General features: G+C 40.3%; 1 protein-coding gene across 6 annotated transcripts in view; it reads left to right on the top strand.

Annotated features, from left to right (window-relative positions):
• enah (ENAH actin regulator) overlaps window positions 1-12921 on the top strand; it is a 144043-nt gene that overhangs the window by 74036 nt on the left and 57086 nt on the right. For all 6 annotated transcript variants that reach the window (XM_005746170.1, XM_005746169.1, XM_005746168.2 and 3 more), the window contains exons 2-3: window positions 7410-7575; window positions 11956-12133. In XM_005746170.1, the coding sequence (XP_005746227.1) occupies window positions 7410-7575; window positions 11956-12133 (344 nt within the window). The remainder of the gene's footprint in view (window positions 1-7409; window positions 7576-11955; window positions 12134-12921) is intronic.

The following is a 12921-nucleotide window of genomic DNA, read 5'->3' as shown; positions in this document are numbered from 1 at the left end:
GATCTCAATTCTAAGCCAAAAAATCGTGATTCTCATTTTATGCAAAATCGTGCAGCCCTACTCTCAATCCAATCGAGCATCTGTGGGATGATGAACTACAGCTCCACTGTGTTGGACTTGGTGATAGTGATGTAGTTGCTATTCTTTGGTGAGCCTGGTGTGGCACTACATAATTAGTTCTCCACTTACTGCTGGGACATGACCAGAACTTTTATGTGCATTAAAGTCATATCTTCAGCATAACCATGTATAATATCCACAAAACTTAAAAAGAGGTTATACACACACAATACGGTAATATTATGTTGAAGCACAGTATGTATCACTCCGCGAGGCTCCTGCCTACGATAGCCGTAATGCTCTGACAATCCATCAAGCGGTGCGGGTTTGTAGCTTAGCAAAGTCATACTAAAACATTTGACAGATTTTCGAGCGCCGTGTATGACATAAAATCGTTTCGAGGTCAGTAAACACAACCCGAATTCATACATAAGCCCCACGGGATTATAAGGGGCTCTGTCGATTTTCAGAAAAATCAAAGGATTGATTTTAAGTGTGCCGTGTTTTCCAAAACACACGGTAATAACGACGGCCCGCTAGCATGTGCTACCAGAAATAGTGCTTTGTTGTGTATCTGACAGATGAAAGCTAAACCAGCTCCACACCCCTGAAGTTGCAGCATTTTTACAAACCAATTCTGGTTCATCCGTTCCATTCAACGATCCGCTTTCGCTCTTCTCATTCTCTGTCGCCACCATGCTTTTTTTCGCCATGTGCATATGAAAACAAAGGCACTGCGCATGCGCGTTTTACCCATATTCTATCGCGATATTTCATTTTCTTATCATTGCCCAACATTATACCTGTATTACCGTGAACGGTATGATACGGCCCAGCCCTACTGTGAAGAGATCACCACACTGATACCACAGTAATACTCCACATATGGTGAATCAGAAGGCTCTGTATAGCTGGCACAATGACACAAATGAATTCATCACTCAGCTCCTGGCTTTGTCAGACTGGCAGACGCACTGAATGAGATTTTTAGTTTGGCCATTTTTGGGTTTTTTCTATATTTAGATTAGTCACTCGGCTGCTTACATAACGCTGGCCCATCAGCTGTGGAAAAAGTCGCAGTTTCCAGCCATAGTAGTGATGGACTGAGTCAGTAATTTTCAGGTAATCAGAAATTTGACTTGCTCCAGTCTTCAGTACCTTAGTTCAACAACCATGGGTTAGAAGGAGCCAAATCAGTGATTCCCTTTTGCTTTTGTCTTCTACTTCTCTCCTCTGCACTCCTTTGCTCTCTGTAAACCCACAGTACCTCACCCACCCCAATCCTGGCAGGATGTGACATCATGGCAGTGAATACCCTGGAGCTGTTCTGTTCCTCTTTGAAGTCAGAACTGCTCCAAACTCAGAGCTTCATTAACATTAATGAAGGAGATGAAAATATTCTCATTTCATTTCCCATTCTCTCCATTTCTATTTTTGTCAGCTCTGCACATTTGTCCTCTGTGTGTCGGTGTGTGTGTGTTGATGTGTCACTATTCGCTTTTCCTTTTAACAGGGAAATAGTATCCACATATATGTAAAACTGTTGTTTGTCTGTAAGAGCATTCAGATTTTTAGCCTGTAGTTTGGTATTTTATCTAACATGGTGAAATTTAAGGAGCTCATAAAGTAAGCTGTTAAACTAAGCAGATCTGGTTAATTAGATGGTCATTTAAGCTAATGTAAGCTACTGTTAGCTAATGCTACTTGATATGCTTCATTGCTTCATGGCCCCCATTGCTTCAATGACTATCCCCCCCACCCACACCCCACACAATTTATACCACCCCTGCCCACACACCTTACCAATCTGAGCCATGGTCTGAGCAACCCCCATCACTGAGGCCACTCACAGATGCTATTCAGACAAGCGCTTTTCTTTGCACTACTTCCAAGCACTTTGCAACTACTTTGCTCTCCAATGTGTGCCTTATTTATTTTTTTTAAATTTATCCCTCTTGTGTATATATTTTTTCCGTTTGCTATTTATTCTTGCTGTCTACTATTTATATTTTATTCTGGCACAGTTGGTGTGGAGCACCCATAATTTCATTGTACATGTACAATGACAGTATTCTATTTTATTCTATTCTAGTGTGACGTCTGGGGCTTCTTTGCTGCTTCAGGAGCTGGACGACTTCCTGTAATTGAATCATGAGCTCTGCTCTCTATCCTCAAGTGGTCAGCACTCCCGGAGGCTGGACATCATGAATGTCCAGCCGTCAGTAAACTGTTGATTTTAGCCCGTTGGTAGGTGGCTGCCAGGTAGCAAGGTGACATTATAATATCCGATATAGATGGGAACCAGTGGATCCAACCATTGGACTTAAATGTATCCATGTGCCAAAGTTTGGTTGCTATTCAGACAAGAAGAACATTTTATACAGCACATTTAACTTAATATAAATCTCAGAAATCTAATCTGTAGTTGCATTTAAGAATTCCTTTTTAGGAAAAAGCATGGCTCTTTCTGCAGTCATGTTGGCACAGAGGCACAGAGTGTAGCAGTGTAGTGTCAGTAGAGAGGCAGGCAGAGGGTAGCTGATACATTTAGTGGAAGGGTTAACAAGGAGACGAGGAGGGTCAACAGGACTAGATTACACCGGTCAAGTACTTAACCATCAAAGCTTACATTTCACTGTGACTGTCTGAGACATATCACTGAATTGGCTGCAAAGACGAAAGACAATTCACCACTACATAATGTACATACTCATGTACAATCTCAGTTAGGATTGCTATTAATGTAAATAAGGGTGCATTTTACAGGTTCTTCCTCTGATGACTGTCTGCTTTAAAAGAACCATAACTGTCAAAGTAATTATCCTACAGAGATTGGACCAATTAGGAGAAAGCAACTGTGTCATGTCTGCTCATCTGTTCTCCACATTTTCTTTCTTTTGGTTCCACATATTCCTTTTCTTTGCTCACATTGGTTGCAAAGAGCACTTGGACCTTCAACACAAAATCTCTTCGAATCGCACACATGCAAGCTGTACTACATTCACCACACAAAAATGTAATGTTGAGAAATTGCATAGACATGCGCACCCAGTGTGGTGAGAGTTTATGACTTAAAGCCTGCAGGCTATGGTCTGCAGTGGTCCTGAGCTTGAATTTATTTTATGCTATGATAATATGTGACATCCTATCTGGCCAAACAAAGTGACCACAGTAACCAAAATATGCACCAGTTCTCTCATTATTTTTTTACTGCTCAGTTGTGAGGTTCAGAGTGCCTCTTTTGAATGGCTGCATTCAGTCACTCTCCCAATTCCAAATCCATTGGTACAATTCCAGGAGGTCCTGGGATATGAAGTCATAGCATTTGGGGGGTCCTAATCATTCCTAACTTCCCGTATACAAGCAAGTCTGAAATGGTTTTATATGTAAAGATGATGAAATGCTATAATCATAAGGTAAATTAAAGCTAAAGCCAAACAGTAAGGCTGACTAAACTTGCCTGTTAAATAAAAGCAAGAAGAAAACTGACACAAAATAACAAAATCTCACTTTGTCACTTGCTGGTACTAGATTGGACTCCCTTTGCCTTCCGAACTGCCTTAATTTTTCATGGCAAAGATTCAACAAGCTGCTGGACACATTCCTCAGAGTTTTTGGTCCATGCTGACACAATACCGTCAAAAGGCTGTGGACTGCACATCTGTGAATTTCCCATTCCACTGCATCCCAAAGTGGCTCTATTGGATTGCGATCTGGTAACTGTGGAGGCAATTAGAGTCCAGTGCACTCATTGTCATGTTCAAGAAACCAGTCTGAGATGATTTGATCTTTGTGACATGGTGCATTATCCTGCTTGAAGCAGCCATGAGAAGATGAGTACACAGTGATCATTGGACATGGTTGGCTAAAACGCTCAGGTAGGCCGTGGTGTTTAAACGTGTGCCAAGAAAATCGCCTCCACACCAGCAGCATCCTCAGCCATTGATGTACGTCAGGATGCATCCATGCTTTCGTATTATTTACTGAAACTTCTGATTCTACTATCTAAATGTCACAGCAGGACAGGAAACTCGTCAGACTAAGCAACTTTTTTTTTTTTTTTTGACTAGTCAGACCCAGCTACCAGACCAACCCAACTATGCTATCTGTTAGCATAAAGGACTGAAGGTCTAAAAACTGTTAATTTATCATCTGAGCAATTACAATACTGAATACTTGGTTACAGTGCTGCTTCTTTAAAACAAATCTTTGTTTTTAAGAGGAAGTAAATTAGCACATGAGACTGAAAACTTGGTGTTTTCAGAAATGTATCATCCCTCTTTGCAGTTTTTAGTATGCAACTTGAAATTTAAAGGCATGTGTGCGGTCTGAATACTTGTATGCACATAAACCAGTGACTAGGGGTGGGTTTATCTTCCAATCCCAGCTGAAATCACTGTAGCTGCTGCTGCTGTGAGCCTCAGAGGAGAAAAGTTAATCGTTCTTACTCCGTTTGGCCAGTATAATAGAGACGTAAGGTTGGAGTAATTTGCCCGTAGAATATTGAAAAATCTGCAGTGATCGTGAATGAATGGTTCTGTCTTTATTTCCAGCTCCAGTGTGTTTGAGCTCAGAGCTTTTACTAGTTTGATGTAAGGTGAGGGCTGAGGTGTGAAGTCTCGGTGCATCTTCAGAGAGGTTTGACATTAAATCATATTGTAAGTTCATCAGCTTCTGTGGGGTGTTACCACAGCTCGACCATGATGAAGCACATTTGAGCAGAGGCGTGAAAGTGTTTGTGAGAGCTGGAAATGCGGGGAGCTGTGCATATGGATGCCTGAACCTCGTGCATGTGTGTCCTTGTGTGTACTTTGGAGAGGCATGGGTGTATGAACAAGCCCACAATACACACTGGCGATAAATGCTTTGCAGCAGTCTCGGGAAGTATTCTTTGAAACCTGGAGTGAGATGCATGTTAAGTAGCTCTGGCATATGCAGGAGACTGCTTGCACTCCTGTGTGTCTGTGTGTGAACCTCGTTCGTGTTCTACATTCAGAGATGTGTTTTTCTTCTCACTGTAAAGCCTCTATTTTCATGCATTTCTAACACTGACGCCGACTCTCTGAGGATGTGTATATGGCCTGTTCTCATCACTTCCTCCCTGACTCTTTTCACTCCTTCACCCTTCCCCAAGCAATTATGCCTGTCATTTTTACACTTCCTGTCTCTCAAGCTCTCCCTCCGTTTCCCGTCTTAACCTCTGCGTTTTTGCCTGCTTGTATTCAGAGTGTAAATTGTCACACAGGTTCATGATATCATAGGCCACCATATTTGGCTGTAGGTGAGAAAACAATGATGATGTCATTAGTGTCAGACTGGGTTTGAGACAACAGATATATCTAACAAGCCAATGAGATGGTGTTTTATAGACATAGATGTTTATAAGGCAGGGTAGTTAACGTGAAGACTGCAGGCTTGTGCTGCTTTTAAATTTGACCTTTAAAAGAAAAAAACATGATATAACAGCTTGTGTGTTTCCGAACTGCATGGATGCAAAATAATCTATAGCAACCTTGAATATGAGCAGATACAAAACTACGTCCTAGCTTATTAATTACCAGGACATGTCACCACGCTATATGGAAGCTTGTATAACAGATTTCTTTTTGATGTGCTAAAGGAAAATCATTTTTCCATCTCACTCTAGCATGTGTGTTTTGCAAGCAGCCAAGTTTCAGCTGATGTTAGCAAGCCTAGTTGGCAAGTTGCATTTAAAATCTGTCCAATTCCAATGCACCTACACTTAGCAGTGCTGAGGCCTGAATGACCGCTGTCTCTACATCTGACTGTGCAGACACACTTGTCATTAGAGGCCTCCACAGCTCTTAACTTTAAGCCTCAAGTAAAACCAGATTGATGAGATGTAAAACAAAACCACAGTACCATTATTATGTAGGTGGAAACTGTCCATAGAGGCAAAAACAGTTTTTTGTTGTTTTTTTTTTTTATATCAGGCTGAAAAAGGCACATTTCATAGCCGAATTTGGGCATTTCAACATGATAGCCTCTGGAGTGATTTTGGAGGCAGGTTCATGTGTCCACTACAGAAAGTGCAATTCCAAAGCTGCATAGCTACAGTGAAAAGTGAGCACAGCAGAGTTTCCAGGCCTTAAATCAGCTGTGTGGCAGCAGATGTAGCCATCGCAGCAGAAAAGACTGGAGGCAGTTTTTTTTTTTTTCTTTTCTCTCAAATGTGCAGTCTCCCCTCACTGTCAGTCTTTAACTCTTTCCCCTGTAAAGAGGACATTTGATCTCCTCCCCTGTACCCTTAATGACGAGTTTTGACACCTCAGTATATAATAAAGAAATAGTTTGACAACCAGTAGGATACTGTCTGGGTTTGCTGTTTGCTGGTTTAAGAGAATCTCTAGATGGATGATTACTAATGTGTCACTGAGGAGCTTGGAGGCATCTGAAGGGCTGTGGACTTTTAGTCTGTGCACTGCAGACCAAGTTCATGGGAATTTAGTTAATACTGATCAGTAACACTAATGAAGGCATTTGCTTGCTGCCTTTGAGAATTGGTATGTTTGATTAAACTGATATTAGACTGCTATGTTTGATTATGGAGGAGTATGAACCATGTTAAACACAGATTTTAAAAATAAATAAATAAATAAATAAGGATACGGATAAGCTGTATTTGTCGGTTGCAGTTGCCTGCAGCTGAAATGACACACCTAGTCGACCATACATACAATACATACAATATACAAACTTACATTGTGGATACAGGTCAGGCTAGGCAGCAAAAAAGGGATAGACGGTGAGATATGTAATACATAGGGGCAATTAGGGAGAAAATGATTACTGAGAAGACGCGCGCAAACACTCACCCCCACATACCAAACTATTAATACAACAAAGTTAGTTTAGTTAGGACTGCAAGCAACAATGACAGCAGATATGACACTGATTAGGTCCATCACTGTATAAAAGTCAGAGCTGAGGTGGGAGCGGGTTGCCAGGCAGCTTGCAGAGGCAGAATCAGTTGTGCACAGACTAAAACTGAAATGACATTCACAATATGAGATGTTGTGTGGAAGTGTACCGGCTGAGCCATCAGCTGATCTGCTGGGATTACAGCTAGGCTTGAAGTAGTGAAGTTTATTGGTGAGCTGTGGAGCCAATGAAACATTCACTAGTTAATTTCATTTTACAGTCTGTTTTTGGTGTTGTGTGCTCTGCTCTCAGTTTCTTGCTTTTATACCTGTGGGGTCATCTTTGTATTTGCAGTCCCAAGCACTTGGTCACTTCACAAAACTTGCTTCAAAGAAGAAAGGAAGATTGAAAAAGATTGGATTTCTAAAATGGTAGAATAAACTTTTCTATGTCTCTTGTCCCTGCAGTGAACAGAGCATCTGCCAGGCGCGAGCTGCTGTCATGGTGTATGACGATGCCAATAAGAAGTGGGTCCCAGCCGGTGGCTCTACAGGCTTCAGCAGAGTCCACATTTACCACCACACGGGCAACAACGCCTTCCGTGTAGTGGGACGCAAGATCCAAGATCATCAGGTCAGTGGATGAGACGGGGCTGTTACTATCACAGTGTATATATAGATTTGAAAAGGAGAAATGGTCTGTGACTATAAGCATACAAAAACAATGACACAATTATCACATTTGTGTTAGTGATATAGTGCTGATATTACATTTTTTTGACCTCCGACTGTGTCCTCTGGCAGCAGATCCTTTTCAAGACAGAACTGTCCATCTGCTGGACCAGTCCTGCCCTGGGACATACCAGCATTAGTAGTATTCATGTTGATTTTTGTGCCAGTAGTTGTTTGGAGCCCTTTTACAAATATACCTTTTAGTTTTGAAGATTGTTGTGCTGGGAAGGGAAGGTGTGACGTGCAATGTGCAAATGAATGACTCCATCAAGTGTCACTAGAACACTTGATAGTTTGAATCAGTGTGTCACAAAGAGCAAACAATGGATATGAATTACTGATGTGCTTACATGGTGGAAAAATGTGGCTGGTTTAAAAATCTCAATTCAAGATGCAACGTCACACGTAGAAATAATTCAAGTTTTATTATGTGATAGTATTTTACAATTACTTTAGTTATTATTAATCAAAAGTGTTAAGTAGTTATTTTGTAGTTTTACGTAAATTTTCTCAGTGGAAAAAAAACTGCAAAAGTTACTTGAGTGCTCAAATTTGAGTTATACTTTATAATGCTGTCTTTACTGGTCTGTTCAGTTTAATTTTATTTATACAGTGCCAAATCTCAACAACTGCTGCTTGAAGTTGCCTTTTATTTTATTGTGTGTTGTAGGTAAAGACTAAATAATACAGAGAAAATCCCAACAATTACATGAGCCGTATGAATAAGCACATGGTTGACAGTAGAAAGGAAAAACTGTCTTTTAACAGGAAGAAACCTCCTGCAGAACCAGGTTCAGAGAGCAACAGCCAAATGCTGTGACCCACTGGGTGTTTCAGTAGATTCACACGTGAATGACATGGTTTCTTTATTCAGTGACAACAGAAAAGGATGGAAATAACCTTGAGTTACTTGCACTTTGCCATAATATTTTTCGACTTTCCACTGAACCTGTATTCTGAGTCTTCAACTGTTTTCTTCTTGACCATCTTGTTCCTCTTTTTTCTGTGCATGTCAGCACATCGTGCTGCCTGGTTAGCTTTTATTTGTAAGAATAAGTAACCATCATATATTTATTGCAGCAAGCCATGCATGTATGAACACATAATGATTTAGTCCTACACAGCAGAGTCCTGGTGAGGACATTTGAGCAGAAAGAAACTCAGATTAGCTCAAATGGCTCATAGCTTCAGAGCAATAATCCCGAAGCTGACAATAATCCTCAGTTTAGATGAAAGCATCCCAATCAGAGCTGAGGCACAGTGGGTACAGTTATATGCAAAAGTTGGGGCAAATCTGTGGAATTGTGAAAAGGCAAACATTCCTGCAGGAAATGCAATGTGTGAGAGGGATGAGCTGAATGTATGAGTTCAGAATTGTGTTTATTGCGCAAACCTTTGCAAACAGCTGTCAGTGTGCTCTGCATGTGCATTTATTGCACATTCGCACTAAATTGCACTAAACCTTTGGTGTTGGTTAGCTTTCTTCTGGAATGCCACAAAATCTGTGTATAAAAACTCGGCTAGTGAACAATGCTTATGGCAGCTTCCCATTCCTCCAACCTCCGATCTGGTAACCATTTGGAATTTTAACATATCTAATAAAGCAAATTGGAGCGTTTAGACAGTGGATTTTCATTAATATCAGGGAACACATGTTTCATATTCATAATACAGACGTGCTAAAAATGACTGGCTGGAGTGTGCGCATCCTCAGTTATGAGGCCTGTAAAAACATGGGCGAGTCAGAGGCTGGACTGGCTGTGTTTATGTTGGCGCTTCACACTTGGGCTTCAGCCTGATTTCTCACTGTGTGGCACTGCCTATCTTACCATTTCCTCTATTTGTTTCACTGCCATCCACAACAAAACATTTGCAGTTACACAGTTCCTCCTCACATTTGCTGCTTGTCATCTTATCCAGTCCATCAACAATACAAAGCAAATATGGGAATCCTTTCCTGCCTACCAGAGACACATTAGCAAAAACTCAAAAATCGACAACAGACCATTTCCATAGTCAAATAAATGTCTGCTCTGGTGCTAAAGCTTGTTTCTTTATAAATGAGCAGATTGATTACAGGTATTAGCACTCATAGAGCTGTTTTTTTTGACCAGAGTAGCAGTATCGTCTTCTGAAGTATTTTGCAATATTACCTTTAAGCCCTAGTGTCAGTACAGTACAGTAATCCTTCATTTAAATCAGGATGCGGCAGAAATCAAAACACACCACCAAGCCCTGTGTGATAAGCTGCTGGGTCCCTGTTGGGGAATGTTTTGAATTTATTCTCCTTATTAGTTTGGACGAGAGATAGCACAGCGATTATGAGATTAAACCGCATTACACATCTTTTCAGGGTATATCCGCTATATCAGATGAACTGTAACAAAATGAAGCGTGTGTGTGTGTGAGAATTCACTGATAATGCTGATTATGATGCTTCAAATATGAATGCTTTCATTGTGGGGGAAAAAGAGGTTGGACTTTAACAGCAGAGAAGGCAAGTTAGCATGCTAACAATCCAATAAATCTACTGCAAATAATGTATACTAATAAGCCTTAATAGCCTTCTCAAAGGTTTTAGAAGCTTGTTCGGTTCAGAAATCTTAAATACAGTAACTGTAAAAGACGGACATAGCAAAGACACTATAGAGAGGGACATAATGATGATGATAATAATATTAATAAATTTTATTTGAAAGTGCCTTTCAGAACACTCAAGGACACTGTACACAGCAGAATACCGGTAATAAAAGCAGTTTACACAATCATAAAAGCATAACACATAAAAACAAATTTAAAATAGAGTGGAGAGGTTATGCGGGATAAGCTATTTTGAACAAGTGAGTTTTGAGTCTGGACTTAAAGAGAGAGAAGGAAATGATTTTTTTTTTTTAAATCAGGAGGTAGGGAATTCCAGAGTCGAGGAGCAGAGCAGCTGAAAGCCCTGCTCCCCATGGTGGCGAGACGGGGAGAGGGGACAGAGAGAGAAAGAAGAAAGATCTGAGACACCGAGATGGGATGGTGATCTGAACCAGATCACAGAGATATGGAGGGGAGAGATGATGAATAGCCTTAAATGTGTACAAGAGTATTTTGAAATTGATGCAATATTTGACCGGGAGCCAGTGAAGCTGCTGCAGGACAGGAGTGATGTGATGGATGGAAGGGGTCCTGGTGATAATACGAGCAGCAGAGTTCTGGATGTGTTGGAGCTTGTGGATGGCCACAGAAGCATAGCTGTTAGGGGGGAAAACAGTATTGTAATGTTATTTTTAGGATGAAGTAGGAATCGTATTGGACTCATGACTCTTTCTCCTCGTGATGACTGAAATTAAAGGTAACTTGGAGAATGCTGCCACCCATTGTGACATCACCACTTGTTTCTCAACTGTGCAAACTGAAGCCATGATATTAAAGTTTTGGCTGCTTTTGAGCCACAAAAGGTCATATTTGGACACTGTTGTATCTATAGACCATATGGTTTATGGTCTGAAAGAATAATCATTCACCATATGTGGTTTTTAAAATGTGTCTGTCTGTCTTAAAATGCCAGTATCTGATGGTCAGGCTCCAGTGAATGAAATATTGCTACAATAATAATGATAAATAATATTAATAATGATAAATATATCAATTTTTTTTAAAACTTAACGAATAAAATACTAAAGTCATATCCCTGACTTCAAGCCTAAACAGAATCCTAACTACGTTTTAAAAATACACACATTATCCATATGGACTACATGGATACTTAAGCTTCAGCTGTGTAGGCACTCTGATGATGGAACTGAATATGTTTGTACTGTGATATGAGCCAATACACAAGTCAAATGTGAGTAATTTCCCCTTGTTGCTTCAAAAGTTTGATTTTTCTAAAAATACTTTTTGACTTTGCATGTGAGTAGAAAAAGGAAAATGTTCAGACAGTTCCTTTAGGTTCTAGGGAAAATGGTTTGGGACCCCTCCCTATTGGTCTTATTTAACAGGGAGTACCTTGAGGCATTACTGTTTGGCTGTGTGCCCCGAACAGTAAAAACCTCAGATGTGAACACTTAAAGTGCCTTAAATTAGACACAGAGTGAGGGGATCATAAAGTCTACTTACGAGGAAGTAAAAGTGACTTTAAACAACATAACAGGCGACAGTGTTACAAGGTTGACATATTGTGTTTTAATTGGAGATATTTTATTTTATTATTATTATGATCCTTCAGACTTGAAGTCATAAACCTCTCCTGTCTTGTCTCCGTTTCCTCTCTCTTCTGATTCACGGATGTCTGCAGGTGGTGATAAACTGTGCCATTCCCAAGGGGCTGAAGTACAACCAGGCCACACAGACCTTCCACCAGTGGCGTGATGCCCGACAAGTCTACGGCCTCAACTTTGGTAGCAAGGAGGATGCAAACGTATTTGCCAGTGCCATGATGCATGCACTGGAGGTGCTTAATTCGCAGGACACAGGTGAGACCTCCTGAGCATGCATGCTTTCTAGCTCCACCACATGATAACTGAATATCTAAATTATGCATGCACAAACTATATAGCTTATCCTGATACAGGATTCAGCTATAGCTTTTATTTAGATCAGATCTGCATTTACACTTGGTGCTGTTATTCCTGAAGATGGGCAAACATGACGATATATTGGTGTCTGCATGCTGTCGGGATTTGGAGAAATCATAGTCATATTTCTTGTCGTGTTCTCTCTGTACTGAGAGCTACGCTTCTGTAGATTTGTTTTCACATTGCATTTTACATGTGGATTTCCCTTTCTTAAAGAAATCAAAACAAAGAATAGTAACAGATGTAATGGCATGAGAGCATCACATGGTCATTAGCAGCCTGCTAAATTAGCTGCTAGCATACCTTTTCTCTTTTGCAGGCTGCATAGGTTTAGCCACCATGATCCTTTTTTTTTTTTTTTTTCCATGATTTCAAAATAACACCAGTGATTTGAAATGTTCTGAATATCAGCCCCTCTAATCAGGCTGACCAATAACTGGCCTGTCTCTATACTGTATATAAAAGATGGACATTTCCAATTTAGCATTTTGACTGTCGTCCTTAGAGGATATAGGCAGACACTTGTTTTTGAATTACTGTTTTGAAGCCTCAGATGACTTTTTACTTCATCTTGTAGAATGTTTAGCTTATTTTAGAGTTTAGAAATGTGTTATCATAGAATGTAGAACTATTGTAGAGACATTGATACTGCCCTTAAAGTAATAAAGGCCTCACTGTGTCGTGAA

This window comes from Pundamilia nyererei, unplaced genomic scaffold (genome assembly GCF_000239375.1).
Source record: "Pundamilia nyererei isolate P.nyererei 1_Seehausen unplaced genomic scaffold, PunNye1.0 scaffold00174, whole genome shotgun sequence".
NCBI lineage: Eukaryota > Metazoa > Chordata > Actinopteri > Cichliformes > Cichlidae > Pundamilia > Pundamilia nyererei.
The sequence above is the reverse complement of the archived record's forward strand: the minus strand, read 5'-3'. Positions and strand labels throughout refer to the sequence as shown.